Source organism: Oncorhynchus keta, chromosome 20 (assembly GCF_023373465.1).
Source record: "Oncorhynchus keta strain PuntledgeMale-10-30-2019 chromosome 20, Oket_V2, whole genome shotgun sequence".
In the NCBI taxonomy this organism is placed as follows: Eukaryota; Metazoa; Chordata; class Actinopteri; order Salmoniformes; family Salmonidae; genus Oncorhynchus; species Oncorhynchus keta.
Genome location: NC_068440.1, coordinates 13,327,732 through 13,345,648, shown reverse-complemented (window position 1 = coordinate 13,345,648; position 17,917 = coordinate 13,327,732). Strand labels below are relative to the sequence as shown.

The 17,917-nt window shown below is 43.3% G+C and overlaps 1 protein-coding gene across 1 annotated transcript; it reads right to left on the bottom strand.

Annotated features, from left to right (window-relative positions):
• Positions 1-1,089: 1,089 nt before the first annotated feature.
• LOC118399431 (thioredoxin-interacting protein-like) lies at positions 1,090-5,128 on the bottom strand. The gene is made up of 6 exons (XM_035795497.2): positions 4,640-5,128; positions 4,025-4,100; positions 3,781-3,928; positions 2,950-3,309; positions 2,338-2,640; positions 1,090-2,231 (listed from the first exon to the last, which is right to left on the bottom strand). Exons 1-6 carry the CDS (start codon positions 4,893-4,895, stop codon positions 2,184-2,186), a joined length of 1,191 nt encoding a protein of 396 aa, XP_035651390.1. The 5' UTR covers positions 4,896-5,128; the 3' UTR covers positions 1,090-2,183.
• Positions 5,129-17,917: the final 12,789 nt, after the last annotated feature.

Below are 17,917 nucleotides of genomic sequence, written 5' to 3'. Positions count from 1 at the left end.
TGAACCTCAGCAAGACGGAGCTCCTCTTCCTCCCGGGGAAGGACTGCCCGTTCCATGATCTCGCCATCACGGTTGACAACTCCATTGTGTCCTCCTCCCAGAGCGCTAAGAACCTTGGCGTGATCCTGGACAACACCCTGACGTTCTCAACTAACATCAAGGCGGTGTCCCGTTCCTGTAGGTTCATGCTCTACAACATCCGCAGAGTACGACCCTGCCTCACACAGGAAGCGGCGCAGGTCCTAATCCAGGCACTTGTCATCTCCCGTCTTGATTACTGAAACTCGCTGTTGGCTGGGCTCCCTGCCTGTGCCATTAAACCCCTACAACTCATCCAGAACGCCGCAGCCCGTCTGGTGTTCAACCTTCCCAAGTTCTCTCACGTCACCCCGCTCCTCCGCTCTCTCCACTGGCTTCCAGTTGAAGCTCGCATCCGCTACAAGACCATGGTGCTCGCCTACGGAGCTGTGAGGGGAACGGCACCTCAGTACCTCCAGGCTCTGATCAGGCCCTACACCCAAACAAGGGCACTGCGTTCATCCACCTCTGGCCTGCTCGCCTCCCTACCACTGAGGAAGTACAGTTCCCGCTCAGCCCAGTCAAAACTGTTCGCTGCCACTGGCCCCCCAATGGTGGAACAAACTCCCTCACGACGCCAGGACAGCGGAGTCAATCACCACCTTCCGGAGACACCTGAAACCCCACCTCTTCAAGGAATACCTAGGATAGGGTAAGTAAGGGTAAGTAATCCTTCTCACCCCCCCCAACAAGATTTAGATGCAAGTGGCTGTTCCACTGGTTGTCATAAGGTGTATGCACCAATTTGTAAGTCGCTCTGGATAAGAGCGTCTGCTAAATGACTTAAATGTAAATGTAATAAGATCTAACACATCAACTATAATGAATTAAGGGGATTAAGGGTCACATCCTGTGCAAGGCATTAGGGCTCTACTCAATCCCCAGTTCTGAGCCTTTAGTTCTGATAGTGGTACTAACACAATAGTAGTTTGTGATAAAATGTGCCCAACTGGCTTGGCACTATTATTGCTTGGCTATACAGTGTAATGATTGTCGTCATGTACCACATCATTTCGTGCAACTTTTTATTTATAGAAAACAGTCTCATACAAAAAAAATGTCAATTTACAATATGAAAGATGCATTGCATTCTCAGAGATCAATTTTACAACATTTATTCAGCTTAGGCATCCCACAGTGAAACACTTAAGATAAACCCAAATAGATTGTCAATATTATTTTCACACAAGGTGCATTTCCTCAATGTCTTATGCACAAAATACACCGTTTGTCTTGTGATTCAGCCCTCATTTGAAATACAAAACTATTTGAGCCCTTGCTGTTGTGATACCACAACAATATATCGGTGGTTGAGTTGGAGACACACCCAACAAAACACGGGAGAAACAAATCTAAACCATGAGATCTCCTGTAGGAGGTCAGAGCAATATAAATCCATAAGATAATTGAATACCATAGAAGACACTGGTACAGAATATTGGACTCTGCATGATTGTCCTTGGGAAGATATATTCAACATGTCCTAACACAACATTGCTTGCTTTTACTTTAGAAGAAATAGAATTAGGAAAATATGCTTCCTCAGATGAAATCCCACATTTGTGAAATACAGGAATTATATGGAATGACTAGACACCATGAAGAACACACCCAACAAGCAAAGAGCTTATTCATAATCAGTCAGGGACTTGTCAACAAATGCTTGGCCCCAGTGGGAAACTCATGGAGATCACATGGTTTATAAAGGACGATAAGATCCCTCTTAATTTCTTAACATTCATCTCTTATGTATTAAGAACATTGAGGGTATTGGGAGGAGCAGCTTATTCACACCAAGACGTCGCAAACCATGAAGTCTGCAGTGTCATGCTCAGGTGCAGAAACCTGAACAGCACCAGTCCAGGAGGAAACGGAACCAGATCCGCTTAGGTGGTGCTGCAAAGATGGCCGACAGCGCCAGCACGTGACCTTCACATCCTCTTCTTTTCTCGATGCAGGGCCGGCTCCAATACGAGACACCACATCACTTCCCAAAGTCTGTCCAACACTAGTTTGGATATTCTGCTCCTTTTCAAGTGAGCGAAGTGAAGTGCCAGAAGTGGCCCTTGTACAGTGGACCAGAGTTCTGGAAGCGCTGAGGTATTTCAGCAGACCTGCAGCATGCGAGTGTTGCCATTGAACTCCTCATCAACCTGAAACCGGCGAGAGACACTTGTGTTAGATCACCTGCTCATCAATTCAATCACAACAAACTAGTACCATCATGGTAGTACCATCATTTAGTTTCAAGACACACACCTCAGAGTAGGCAGGCAGGGGTGGAAACTGGAAGGCTGAGGAGTGCATGAAGATGGGGCTGTCATCGCCGTCGTAGTCATTCAGCAGGGGCGTGAGGGGCTGATCCAGGCGGCAGTCGCGGGTGACGTCGCAGTAGCTGGGGGGAGCAGAGGGCATGCGAAGGGACACCCAGCTGGCTGAGGCATTGCTGACCGAGCCGTCTGTGCTGCTCACGCTGTTGGTGCGGCTGCCCAGGCCGGCTGTGCCGATGACCAGCGGCAGCTCCAGGATCAGCTTCTCGCTGCCTGGGATGTGCATGTAGATCTGGAGGAGAGGATAACGGTTAGAAACCAGACTTGCCGAGTGGCCATTTCAAAAGGCTGCATGTCTAACTAGTGCAGACACTTGGCTCATCCTCTTATCTAATTGAAGTGGTGTCGGATTTAGAGTAATGAACGTATATACTACTTACTATAAGCACGTCTATGATAATAGCGAAGAGTTGGTTTAAAGGTTGATAAACACTTCATTTCACCAATGAAAGGCCATTGCTACTAGAAATGGCTGCTTACAACAAACCCATTAGCACCAACTATCCTTATTATGCTAATTCGAGGGGATCAAGATGCTCACCATGAGGGCGTACTCCACACGGATGATGTTGCAGCCCAGCATGGAGGGCTTGATCTTGGGCACACGGATGGTCTTGCCCTGCCAGGCGTCGCACATACCGGAGATGATGTGGTTGCCACGCACAGAGGAGAGCTTCTGACGGAAGACCTTTGTCCTGCCATTGGCCTGGTAGGTGTGCTTGGAGATGATGGCTGCCTTGGGCACCACAATACGTGAGCAGGTGTTCTCAAACTTGGCACAGATGCAGATGTCTTCGCCCTCACAGAACCCCTTGCGATCGATCTTGGCGTTGAGGGACACCTGGCCGTCGGGAATGAACATGCAGGTGACCTTCTTCTCCTTCATGCCGCCTGTAGGAGACTGAAGAGAGAGAGAAAGAAACTGGTTACACATGGGCTCACTTTAAACAGATGTTTAACCATGCTTTTGAGATCTCTAATTCAATACATCTATTCCTTCATGTTCACAAATGCCACGTTTTCTAAATTGTTTGAAGACTTCTAGGACCTATGACTTGAATTGCATGAGGTCAAATCTGTCCATGCTTTACAAGGAAGACTGCTGAGCAGGATGAGGCACAGGTGCCCAACCTGAAGCATCACACCTGGGCATGTCACAACTGTAATTCTAAAGGCTGGTTGAAGTTAACACTCAAGGGAAACACCTGATACAGACTGCTCACTCTTAATGCTTTCAGATTGTCATCTGTTGTGTATCAGCAATACCATTAAAAGGTGAGTTTCCACAGAGTTAAGGTGGCTAGTTGGCTTGCACCTCAGCTATTTTTACTTTAGCAGTTCAGGCTTTGTGATAAGTGAGAGATGAACTCACCAGCAGATCTGGGGTGTTCACATCCAGGGGCTCCTCCACCTCAAAGTGCTTCTTGCACTCCAGGGCAGGCTGGGCAGGCCTCTCCATCAAGGCCTTGACAAAGTACTGGACATAGCCAAACTTGCCCTTGTAGGAAGACACAATCTGCCTGTGGGGAAACAAAAAGATAAGGCAGAGCCACATACAGAGGAAGCTTTATATTGTATTGACTTACTAAAATACAGGCCAATGCAAAGAGACTTACCCTTGCTGGGGGAGCTCAAATCCAAACATGTACTCGTACTTGTTGCCAGGTCTTAGGACAACTGATCCATCATGATCTGAAATTGTTAATAACGTGTTTTAATAATGATTTGCCTGATTAGTCGAAACGGCAAGATACAAGGTTGCTTAAAAAAAAAAAAGTTAGACTATCAGCTATGTTAATTTCTAAAGCCTAGTGTTGGAGGTTTGCCAAGAACACCATGCAACCCTCAGCCTAGTACTGTGAAACAGAGATGATGTTTTTGACGCCTCCGAATGGGATTCCCTGTATACACTCCACATATACTGCTCAGCCACTGCTGCCAGCAGCTTTTGCATAGGCCAGTCATTCATTCCATGGAATTAAACTCTGAAGTCTGACTACTGAAGTAGGAGACACTTTCAGTTTAAAAAACAGCTCATAACTGCTAGGTAAACTAACTTGATACTTCACATGAATCTGTAATTCGAGCCTCACAGCGACAGTCACATTTGAAATGCATGTAATAAATCACAAACTGATCTTAGTCTACTATGCGTATCTACATGGCTAACGTTACACTTGAAAATAAGTTAATCATATTGATTTTGCGGAATAATTCAATGAGGATCTTACCAGCTGGGTGGTCAACAAGTTGAACAACTTCTTCGTATCTCAAGTACTCATTCTGCTCTCTGCATTTCTGCTTTCCTTTGGCATATTCCACTTTGGCGCATCCAACTCCGAGTACCCTCATAGCCGAGACTCTGGTCACCTCCGCTACTTCCACCACGATCCTCCCGGCTACTTTGTCTCCACTGCAATAGAAAGCCTTGCTAGCATCGCTGAAAATGACCTCGAAAGTCTTCACTCTCTTTGGCATAGCAACCATGTTTGCTATTTAGTCGATAACCAAGTCTAATAGTTACACTGCAAGAAGTTCAGAGTTATTCCAACTCCAAATCAATGTTTTGTTGTTCAATAAGACGGTCAATATAATTAATTGATTGAGGTTTAATGAACTACGACGGTGAAGCAGCGCAAAAAGATTGCTTTGGTGTAAGCCTATCCACAAGTATCTCCAACCTACTGTCAAGTTAACTTTAGGAACTACAAACAAAGGAGGAAGGCGCAGCTTTTATATGAGGAGGCCAGCCAGTGATTCACCAGCGTTGTTGATCACTTCAGCTGAGCATGTGGAAGCAGAATGCACAGCATGGCTCAGCGCATGAACATCGATGTTTGTGTCGTCTGCAACCAATCAGCGCCCGGGAACGGCGCGTGGACACCTCGTGGCTGAGAGGATAGAGCGAGTGCTCAGCAGCTGTCACAGAGGAAGGGTTTATGGAGGAGTGGCTTGATTCTTTGTAGCTTTTTACAGTCTGTGGTCTTTTGGAGAGCGAAATTAACTTCACAAGCCTGGGACAGGAAGGAAAACTCTTAAATATATTAATTAGTATAGTTTTTTTTACAGCCCCCGTCGAGGTACATTTTGTTCAGATTTGACCCTCCTGGGAGTGGATAAAGAAGTGTCATGGCACTACAAACTACACTGAGTGTACAAACAATTAGGAACACCTGCTCATTCCATGACATAGACCAGTGGTTCCCATCTTTTTTCAGTTATTGTACCACCAATGGAATTCTGCTCTGCCCAGAGTACCCCCTCATGTGCATTTTACCAGTAGGCCTATGGTCTCATGAGTCTTCTCAAGTACCCCCTGTGGATAGGCTAAGTACCCCCAGGTACCCCTGGTTGGGAAACATTGACATAGACTGACCAGGTGAAGGCTATGATCCCTTATTGATGTCACCTGTTATTAAATCCACTTGAAGCAGTGTAGATGAATGGAGGAGAAGGTTTAAAGATGGATTTTTAAGCCTTGAGAGGAAACCAAATCAAATATTATAGGTTACATACACGTTTAGCATTAGTTATTAAGGGTGTTGCGAAATGCTTGTGTTCCTAGCTCCAACAGTGTAGTAATATCTAACAATACACAGAAACCTAAAAGTCAAAGAATTGAATTAAGAAATATTAGGACGAGCAATGTCAGAGTCCGGAGAATAAATGCATATATATATATATATATATTTACATTTACATTTAAGTCATTTAGCAGACGCTCTTATCCAGAGCGACTTACAAATTGGTGCATTCACCTTATGACATCCAGTGGAACAGCCACTTTACAATAGTGCATCTAAATCTTTTAGGGGGGTGAGAAGGATTACTTATCCTATCCTAGATGGCATATATATATACACACCTACTCATTCCAGGGTTTTTCTTTATTTTAAATATTTTCTATGTTGAAGAATAATAGTGAAGACATCAAAACTATGAAATAGCACAGGGAATCTTGTAGTAACCAAAAAAGTGTTAAACAAATCTAAATATATTTTATATTGAGATTCTTCAAAGTAGCCACCCTTTGCCTTGATGACAGCTTTTCACACGCTTGGCATTCTCTCAACCAGCTTCATGAGGTAGTCACCTGGAATGCATTTAAATTATCAGGTGTGCCTTGTTAAAAGTTAATTTGTGGAATTTCTTTCCTTCTTAATGTGTTTGAGCTAATCTGTGGTGTTGTGACAAGGTAGGGGTGGTATACAGAAGATAGCGGTATACCAGGTCCATATTATGGCAAGAACAGCTCAAATAGCAAAGAGAAATGACAGAAAGTTTCTTCAAGTACAGTCGAAAAAACCAACCAGCGCTATGATGAAAATGGCTCTCATGAGGACCGCCACAGGAAAGGAAGGCCCAGAGTTACCTCTGCTGCAGAGGATACGTTTATTGAGTTACCAGCCTCAGAAATTGCAGCCCAAATAAATGCTTCACAGAGTTCATGTAACAGACACATCTCAACATCAACTGTTCAGAGGAAACTGCATGAATCAGACCTTCATGGTCAAATTGCTGCAAAGAAACCACTACTAAAAGACACCAATAAGAAGAAGAGACTTGTTTGGGCCAAGAAACATGAGTAATGGACATTAGACCGATGGAAATGATGGTGTGGGAGTGCTTTGCTGGTGACACTGTCAGTGATTTATTTAGAATTCAAAGCACACTTATTAACCTGCATGGCTACCACAGCATTCTGCAGCGATATGCCATCCCATCTGGTTTGCGCTTAGTGGGAATATAATTAGTTTTTGTGTTGGATCACAGAGTGAAGGAAAAGCAGCCAACAAGTGCTCAGCATATGTGGGAACTCCTTCGAGACTATTGGAAAAGCATTCCTCATTAAGCGGGTTGAGAAAATGCCAAGAGTGTGCAAAGCTGTCATCAAGGCAAAGGGTGGCTACTTTGAGGAATCTCAATATAAAATATATATAGATTTGTTTAACACTTTTTTGGTTACTACATGATTCCATATGTAATTATTTCATAGTTTTGATGTCTTCACTATTATTCTATAATATAGAAAATATTTAAAATAAAGAAAAACCCTTGAATGAGTAGGTGTGTCCAAACATTTGACTTGTACTGTATGTATATATGATGGGATGTATAGACATATGGACCAAAAGTATGTAGACAACTGCTCGTCAAACATATCATTCCAAAATGATGGGCATTAATATGGAGTTGGCCTCTCCTTTGCTGCTATAACAGCCTCCACTAGATGTTGGAACTTTGCTGCTGGAACTTGCTTCCATTCAGCCACAAAGAGCATTACGCCTTGATCACACCGAAAGTGTCATTGCATGTTGGTACACCAGAAGTGTTTTCTTTTCCATTGGAACGCTGTGTTTTTATTGCAGCCATGCTTTGCAGAGGCAGTTGCAGTGCTTTCTTTGTGGTGCATGCATTGGATTTATCAAACGTATGTATCAAACTGTATGTGTAGACTGCTTGACAGAAATGGTAGCAGAAGGTGAATGTTGAACTTTTGTTGCACACATGTCCAGATGATGCTGCAAGCCATTTTGCGCAATGACGCTGTCGGTGTGATCTAGGTGTTTGTGAGGTCGGACTGGCTCGCAGTCGGTGTTCCAATTCACCCCAAAGGTGTTCGATGGGGTTGAGGTCAGGGCTCTGTGCAGGCCAGTCAAGTTCTTCCACACCGATCTCAACCACCCATTTCTGTATGGACCTCACTTTGTGCACAAGGGGCATTGTCATGCTGAAACAGGAAAGGGCCTTCCCCAAACTGTTGCCACAAAGTAGGAAGCACAACATTGTCTAGAATGTCATTGTATGCTGTAGTGTTAAGATTTCCCTTCACTGGAGCTAAGGGGCCTAGCCCGAACCGTGAAAAACAGCCACAGACCATTATTCCTCCTCCACCAAACTTTACAGTTGGCATTATGCATTCAGGCAGGGAGCGTTCTCCTGGCATCCACCAAGCCCAGGTTCGTCAGTCAGACTGCCAGCTGGTGAAGCATGATTCATCACTCCAGAGAATGTGTTTCTGCTGCTCCAGAGTCCAATGGTGGCAAGCTTTACACCACTCCATCCAATGCTTGGCATTGCGCATTGTGATCTTAGGCTTGTGTGCGGCTACTGGCCATGGAAACCCATTTCATGAAGCTCTCGACGAACAGTTCTTGTGCTGACATTGCTTCCAGAGGCAGTTTGAAACACAGTGGTGAATGTTGCAACTGAGGACAGATGATCTTTACGCACTACTCTCTTCAGCACTAAATGGTCCTGTTCTGTGAGCTTGTGTGGCCTACCACTTTGCGGCTGAGCCGTTATTGCTCGTAGACGTTTCCACTTCACAATAACAGCACTCACAGTTGACCAGGGCAGCTCTAGCAGGGCAGAAGTTGGACTTGTTGGAAAGATGGCATCCTATGAAGGTGCTATGTTGAAAGTCAATGAGCTCTTCAGTTAGGCCATTCTAGTGCCAATGTTTGTCTATGGAGATTGCATGACTGTGTGCTCGATTTTATACACCTGTCAACAACGGGTGTGGCTGAAATAGCCGAATCCACTAATTTCAAGGGATGTCCACATACCTTTGTATATAAAGTCTATGTACATCAATAGTTGAATTGCATAGCCTTGACTAGAATACACTATATACATATGAAGTAGGTAAAACAGTAAGTAAACATTATTAAAGTGACCAGTGTTCCATGTTTACTGTATGTACATAGGGCAGCAGCCTCTAAGGTGCATGGATGAGTAACTTGGTGGTAGCCAGCTAGTGACAGTGACTAAGTTTAGGAAAGGGGACTGGGTGAAGGCTGGCTAGTGATGGCTATTTAACAGTCTGATGGCCTTGAGATTGAAGTTGTTTTTCAGTCTCTCGGTCCCAGCTTTGATGCACCTGCTCTGACCTCGCCTTCTGGATGATAACGGGGTGAACGGGCCGTGGCTTGGGTCCTTGATGATCTTCTTTGCCTTCCTGTAACACCGGGTGCTTTAGATGTCCTGAAGGGATGTCCTGAATGAGACATGGATTGTGTATGTGTGCCATTCAGAGGTTGAATGAGCATGACAAAATATTTAAGTGACTTTGAACAGGGTATGGTAGTAGGTGCCAGGTGTCAAGAACTGCAACACTGCTGGGTTTTTCACGCTAAACAGTTTCCCGTGTGTATCAACAATGGTCCACCACCCAAAGGACATCCAGCCAACTTGACACAACTGAGGGAAGCATTGGAGTCAAATGGGCCAGCATACCTGTCGAATGCTTTCGACACCATGTAGAGTCCATGCCCCAATGAATTAAAGCTGTTCTGAGGGCAAAATGAAGCTGTTCCTAAAGTTTTGTACACTCAGTGTATGTCAGACGTGTTGGGCAAACTAAAAGTTGTTTGATAAGCTTGCTTTTGAAATATTTTTTGTTAAACCATTTGGTCATGTTTCTATGTAGGCTTGCCCATGCCTACAGTTAGTGGACTAAACTCCACTCCATGTTGATACTTCAAAACATTTATGAAATGCCCAGCTTGTATCTATGTTTGTGTGCCTTTCTTTGTTGGCTGGAATCCATACTTTTTCAATAAACGTTAATGAAATACCACCAACGTCTGTTTCCCTGTTGAGATTCAATTGGCACATCCACATTTGCACGGAGCTGCCATCTTAGAGCAACAGCAACGAGCAAACAGTCGGTGGTTGTATTTTATTCATGTTTTTGGAAAACTCTATCAGATACTAGGTGCACCCTCTAGTGAGATACCGTAGCATGACATTTAAAAAAAAAAGTAAAACACCAAACATGAGTCTAACTAATGTTGGGTTGAAGACAGACTTGGTAAACAATTTCAGGATAAAGAAGGGTCACACACATAGCTCATTCTTGAACTTGTTTGGAATATCCATTGCAAAACCACAGCTGGTTTCGTGCCAATTACATAATGTGTGAGTAAAGTTTGAAGAGACGTCGACTGCTGATGCTTTTGCTTTGACAGCGGTTGTTTATGAATATGCCAGGTGCTTTCTTGGAAGTAGGAAAACAGCAGACTTAAGCAATGTCAATGTTTAACTGCTGGCTTCCTATGGATAATACACATACTGTAAGTTTGACCTATTAATTAATATGACCCACAATATAGAGTTCCAAATAGTTATGGATTCTTAAGTTATAAAATGTATATAACTGGGCTTTACCTACATACCTTGCTTTTTTCTGTGACTTCATTTAAATGCTAAAAAGTTATAAAGACTTCAAGTGTTCCCCGTCTGCCCTAAAATCTGAGACATTAGATTGTTTGATTAGATGTCATGACTCATATTGTACCCAGATAGCACACATATGTCTCACCAACGTTAGCCTGATGTTTACATGATACATCGGGAAGATGTAGTATGGAGAGCGTTTGGTAATTGGCAAGATCTCAGTGAGACGTATGTGTGCTATCTGGGTATTCAATGGTCTAAATTGGTCAAATTGCACCAGATAATCTGCTTCACCCACATTTGATTGGTGGTTGAACTTGAAGGTGAATCAGAAGGGCAGAGAAAGTTGTTTCCCATGTTGTTTCCACTGTCACCACTAAAACTGTGATCACATTGCACCACCTAGAGGCAAAAGTGAGCCTGCTATATCTTATGTCAAACCCTGCATACCAACTGGTCAAAAGCCTAGTTTATACCTGCGGTATATTCATTACGTCTTGCAACAGAAAACACTTCCCATTTAATAACCTAACAGAAACAAACAGAGCAAATGGAATGAAGGGACCTACCTGTCCAATAGAAACTCTTGTTTTCGTTGCAAAATATTTTCCGTTTATACACCCCTGGTTCTAACATGGATCCTGTGTCCTGACCTTACCCATATTCTGATTGCGCCCACATTTTCAGGCGTGTCTGTACGTGGTATTTTATTTCCAGCCACTGTCTCATCTCATTCTTCACATTGTGACCAGATTTCCTGGTCCTGTATGACGCATATTGAAGCCCTAAGTCAATGTTGTGAGCTGTAAATGATTTTAGAGGGAGGTATAATGATGATTTAAATCAAATAGTATTTTATTTGTCACATGTGCCAAATACAGTTGAAGACTTCACTGTGAAAAGCTTACTTACCAGCCCTTTCCCAACAATGCTGAGTTAAAAAGTACAAATGATTTGTAACACAATAAAATAACAATAAGGAAGTGCATGTGAAGAATGTGGGAGTGTGAAATTATGTCTATGTGTGAGTGCGTGTGTGTTAGAGTATGTAGTGTGTGTGTATGTGTGTGTTGGTGTGTCATAGGACCAGCGTTATGGGCGGGCCTTACGAGGCCTGGCCCACCCTACCACTCCTCGCCCATCCAAATAAAATGTTGAAATATTGATAATTTATTTGACCGAGACCCACGCTGACAGAAAGACGAGTTAATCTCAGAACGAGCTAAACAGTGCCCCGCTGTCTTAATAGGTGTAGACCATGTGTCTGATGCTGTCTGGACAAAAAGTGTATAGCATCTCATACTATTTCTGGAGAGACAGCATCAGATACAGGACTACATATAGTTAACTAAAGGGGTGCTGTTTCACTCATCAGATGCTTTCTCTGGTGAGAGAGATTCTGCAGAGAGGAAGAGGCGAAGCGAAAGCTCTTACTCTCGCCATAGTCTGTCCAGAATAAGCCCGATGCATTTATATGGGCATAATATGCAGACTTAAGCTTGACGTGTGCCTTCCCGCCTTTGGGACAATAACTCACATTGTTAGGGCGGAGACGTGAGCATCTCATCATTATATACAGAACTCTGATTTCAGCTTCTTGCAAATCGGAAAGGAATGTTGGCTGGCGTGTGCACATTGCACTATTAGGATGGTGGCTTCCCCTAACGTATACAAGGCACTCCCCCGACCTCCTTTCGGTAAATCTGACCACGACTCCATTTTGTTCCTCCTGACCTTATAGGCAGAAACTCAAACAGGATATACCTGTGACAATAACTATTCAACGCTGGTTTGAATCCATGGGTCAAAATTGGTTTGATCACACGGACTGGGATATGTTAAGGGTAGCCTCAGAGAATAATATTGATGTATACTCTGATTCAGTGAGAGAGTTTATAAGGAAGTGCATTGGAGATGTTATACCCACTGTGACTATTAAAACCTACTGTCGTGTCTTTACTATCATTAATTAAATGAGGACTTTTAGTTTTTATTAAAGATTCCCTGTAATTGTTATTACGCGATTAAACTGATTAATCATGTAACTGTAATGCAAGTGAGAGCACTCGGGGTGTGGTGTCAGGAAAACAACCTCTCACTCAATGTCAACAATACAAAGGAGATGATCGGGGACTTCAAGAAACAGCAGAGGAAACACCCCCTTATCCACATTGACGGACAGCAGTGGAGAATGTGGAAAGTTTTAAGTTCCTCGGCGTACACATCAGGGACAAACTGAAATGATCCACCCACACAGACAGTGTGGTGAAGAAGGTTCAACAGCGCAACAGTGCCTCTTCAACCTCAGGAGGCGGAAGAAATTTGTCTTGTCACCTAAAACCCTCCCAAACCTTTACAGATGCACAATTGAGAACATCCTGTCGGCTGTATCACCGCCTGGAATGGCAACTGCACCGCCCACAACCAAAGGGTTGTGAGGGTGGTGCGGTCTGCACAACGCATCACTGGGGGAAAACTACCTGCCCTCTAGGACACCTACAGCATCTGTTGTCACAGAGAGGCCAAAAAGATCATCAAGGACAACAACCACCCGAACCACTGCCTGTTTAATCCGCTACCATCCAGAAGGCGAGGTCAGTACAGGTGCATCAAAACTGGGACCGAGAGACAGAAGTTACTTTTCAATCTAAATGCCATCAGACTGTTAGACAGCTGTCACCAACACAGAGGCTGCTGCCTACATAAGACTTGAAATCATTGGCCACTTTAATACTGCTACTTTAATAATGTTTACATATCTTGCATTACTCATCCCATATGTATGTACTGTATTTTTATACCATCTATTGCATCTTGCCTATGCCACTCGAACACTGCTCAGCCATATGTTTATATGTCTATATTCTTATTCCATCCCTTTACTTAGATTTGTGTGTATTAGGTAGTTGTTGTGGAATTGTTAGACTACTTGTTAGTTATTACTGCACTGTCAGAACTACAAGCCCAAGCATTTTGCTACACTCGCAATAACATCTGCTAACCATGTGTATGTCACCAACATAATTTGATTTGAGATATTCATATGTTTGTCACAGATACAGTTGAAGTTGGAAGTTTACATACACCTTAGCCAAATATATTTAAACTCAGTTTTTCACAATTCCTGACATTTCGTCCTAGTAAAAATGGTCTTAGGTCAGTTAGGATCACCACTTTATTTTAAGAATGTGAAATGTCAGAATAATAGTAGAGAGAATGATTTATTTCAGATTTTATTTCTTTCATCACATTCCAGGTGTGTCAGAAGGTTACATACACTCAATTAGTATTTGGTAGCATTGCCTTGAAATTGTTTAATTCGAGTCAAACGTTTCAGGTAGCCTTCCACAAGCTTCCCACAATAAGTTGGGTGAATTTTGGCCCATTCCTCCTGACAAAGCTGGTTTAACTGAGTCAGGTTTGTAGGACTCCTAGCTCGCACACACTGTTTCAGTTCTGCCCACACATTTTCTATAGGCTTGAGGTCAGGGCTTTGTGATGGCCACTCCAATACCTTTACTTTGTTGTCCTTAAGCCATTTGCCACAACTTTGGAAGTATGCTTGGGGTCATTGTCTATTTGCGACCAAGATTTAACTTCCTGACTGATGCCTTGATATGTTGCTTCAATATATCCACATCATTTTCCTCCCTCATGATGCCATCTATTTTGTGAAGTGCACCAGTCCCTCCTGCAGAAAAGCACCTCCACAACATGATGCTGCCACCCCTTGCTTCACGGTTAGGATGGTGTTCTTTGGCTTGCAAGCCTCCCCCTTTTTCCTCCAAACATAAGGATGGTCCTTATGGCCTAACAGTTCTATTTTTATTTCATCAGACCAGAGGACATTTCTCCAAAAAGTACAATATTCCTCCCCATGTGCAGTTGCAAACCATAGTCTGGCTTTTTCATGGCGGTTTTGGAGCAGTGGCTTCTTCCTTGCTGAGTGGCCTTTCAGGTTGTGTCTATATAGGACTCGTTTTACTGTGGATATAGATACTTTTGTACCTTTTTCAGAATGCGTCTCCTTCCTGAGCGGTATGATGGCTGCATGGTCCCATGTTGTTTATACTTGCGTACTATTGTTTGTACAGATGAACATGGTACCTTCAGGCGATTGGAAATTGCTCCCAAGGATGAACCAGACTTTTTTGTCTGAGGTCTTGGCTGATTTCTTTTGATTTTCCCATGATGTCAAGCAAAGAGGCACTGAGTTTGAAGGTAGGCCTTGAAATACATCCACAGGTACACCTCAAATTGACTCAAATGATTTCAAGTAGCCTATCAGAAGCTTCTAAAACCATGACATAATTTTCTGGAATTTTCCAAGCTGTTTAAAGGCACAGTGTCACGCCCTGACCATAGAGAGCTGTTTATTCTCTGTTGGTTGGGGTGTGATAGTGACTAGGGTGGGTCATCTAGGTGATTAATGGTTTATGTTGGCCTGGTATGGTTCCCAATCAGAGAGAGCTGTTTATCATTGTCTCTGATAGGGGATCATATTTAGGCAGCCATTTCCCTTTTGGGGATCTTGTCTACAGATAGTTGCCTGTGTGCACACCAGTGGCTTCACATTTTGTTTGTGCTTGTTTGTTTTGCTTGGTTAGTTTCTATTTTATTAAAATATGTGGAACTCTATGCACGCTGTGCCTTGGTCCAATCATTTTGATGAGCGTGACACACAGTCAACTTAGTGTATGTAAACTTCTGGAATTGTGATACAGTGAATTTTAAGTCGAATAATATGTCTGTAAACAGCTGTTGGAAATATTACTTTTCATGCACAAAGTAAATGTCCTATCTGACTTGCCAAAACTGTAGTTTGTTAACAAGAAATTTGTGGAGTGGTTGAGGAACAAGTTTTAATGACTCCAACTTAAGTGTATGTGAACTTCCGACTTCCAACTGTACCTTAAAAGGTAGGAGCGTGGATGAGAAAACCAGTCCGTATCTGGTGTGACCACCATTTTCCTCTTTCAGAGTTCCACGTCTCCTTCACATAGAGTTGTATCAGTGTCACGTTCGTTATAATGAGTGGACCAAAGCGCAGCGTGAGTAGAGTTCCACAGGTGAAACTTCAAACAACAAATAAATAAATGAACGTGCAGTTTGTAGCGCACATAGCACTAAACAAAAACAATATCCCACCACGCAGGTGGGAAAAGGACCACACTAGGTATGATCCCCAATTAGAGGCAATGATCATCAGCTTCCTCCAATTGGGAACCATACTCACACCAACATAGAAATGAAAGACTAGAACACCCCCTAGTCACACCCTGACCTAAAACACCATAGAGAACCCCGAGGGCTCTCTATGGTCAGAGCGTGACAATCAGGCTGTTGATTGTGGAATGTTCTCCTCTTCAATGACTGTGCAAAGTTGCTGAATATGGGCGGGAACTGGAAAACTCTGTTGTCCCCGGCGATCCAGAGCATCCAAAACATGCTCAATTAGTGACATATCTGGTGAATGTGAAGGCCATGGAAGAACAGGGACATTTTCAGCTTCCAGTAATTGCTGAAACATGAGGTGATAGCGGCGGGTGAATGGCACGATAATAGACCTCAGGATCTCACCACGGTACCTCTGTGGATTAAAATTTCCATCGATAAAATGCAATTGTGTTCCTTGTCCGTAGCTTATGCCTATAACCCCACCTCCACCATGTCGCACTGTGTGTGCTGACATCAGCAAACTGCTTGCATACACAATGCCATTCATGCTGTCTGCCATCTGCCTGGTACAGTTGAAACCAGGATTCATCCGTGAAGAGCACAATTCTCTTATTTCAGCTCATGAAACATAGGAACAACAATTTACGTGTTACATTTTTATATTTTTGTTCAGTGTAAATGTACGTTTTGCCAAAATTATATAATTACACCTGTCTAAATAAAAATAATCTAAATACTTCACCAGAGAGCATGACTTAGCCACAGATGATCATTAGCGCAGATCATTAGCTCAGCAGCCACAAGAGGCTGCTGAGGGGAGAACGGATACATAATGGCCGCAATGGCGCAAATGGAATGTCATCAAACACCTGGAAACCATGTGTTTGATGTATTTTATACCATTCCACTCATTACCACGTGCCCATTCTCCCCAATTAATGTGCCACCAACCTCCTGTGGTGTAGGCTTATGCCTATTTAGGAATCCTGCAATTTGGGCAGCACGCTTCTAGCTGATTGAGTTGCGGCTGTCAGTGAAAAGCATCTAAAATGTGTGTGTCTTGAGTATAATTGAAAAAGTTCCAACAAAAAGAAGAGGAGGGGTGGGTAGCTATGATGAGGCGTGTAGAGGAGACCGGGGATGGTTGTAACACATTTCACCTTTTCATTAGTTTCTCAGAGATCGTTTATGGTAGTGTATTCAAAACTTGATACAAACAACCTACATCTGTCCTTTACAACTTGGTGTCGTTACTATATATGTAAATACAACTGCAAATGCACAGTGTTGTCTTAAATACAAGGAGTGAAGTGTAACAATTTATCCCATAGTCTGGGTTAGTTGTAACAGTGCTTGTGGTGAATTGTAACAGAATGAAAAAAGTGAGTAAATCATGACATGCAACTAATTATTGAACGCCTTAATTGAGACCATGGGAGCCGACCGGCGTACATGATGAGACGGCTCCTGAAGGTTCGATCTCGGGGCAGGGATTTCTAGTACCTGGTAGACTGGGAGGGTTATGGCCTGGAGGAGAGGTGCTGGGTCATCCTGGACCCAGGCCTCATCTCGGAGTTCCAATGCTGACACCCCGCTCAACCAGGTATGTGCCCAGGTAGGACGCCAGCGTCCCGAGAGGAGGAGGGGGGGGGGGTACTGTCACGCCCTGATCTGTTTCAACTGTCTTTGTGATTGTCTCCACCCCCCTCAAGGTGTCACCCATCTTCCCCATTATCCCCTGTGTATTTATACCTGTGTACTGTTTGTCTGCTGCCAGTTTGTCTTCTTTGTCAAGTCAACCAGCATTTTGTCTCAGCTCCTGCTTTTCCCCAGTCTCTCTTTTTCTCGCCCTCCTGTGTAAATGTAGCCAATGAACCTTATGCATATGTTGGGTTGGCGAGATCTAGTATTATGGTTTACATGCAAACACTTTGGATGTTTATTACCATGCAATTGGTTTCTCACAGGCTTCCACATAGGTCTGTCTCGATGATCCTCATAAAAATAACAATGATAAAATTCCTTATAAACTCAGCCTTGGGTTAAGTTAACCCTTCATCATGACAAATATTGTACAATTTAACAGTGGATTCAGTGGTGTGTAATGTGACGTCAACTGTGAGTCTGAAACCTTTATGATGCACAGTTTA

Bases quoted from the DNA above. Each gene is read 5' to 3' on its own strand.
- LOC118399431 (XM_035795497.2), bottom strand. From the start codon at position 4,895: ATGGTTGCTATGCCAAAGAGAGTGAAGACTTTCGAGGTCATTTTCAGC. The intron at 3,310-3,780 runs GTGAGTTCATCT...CTCTCTCTTCAG, and splicing joins TGAACACCCCAGATCTGCTG to TCTCCTACAGGCGGCATGAA. The intron at 2,232-2,337 runs GTGTGTGTCTTG...CGCCGGTTTCAG, and splicing joins CCCTGCCTGCCTACTCTGAG to GTTGATGAGGAGTTCAATGG.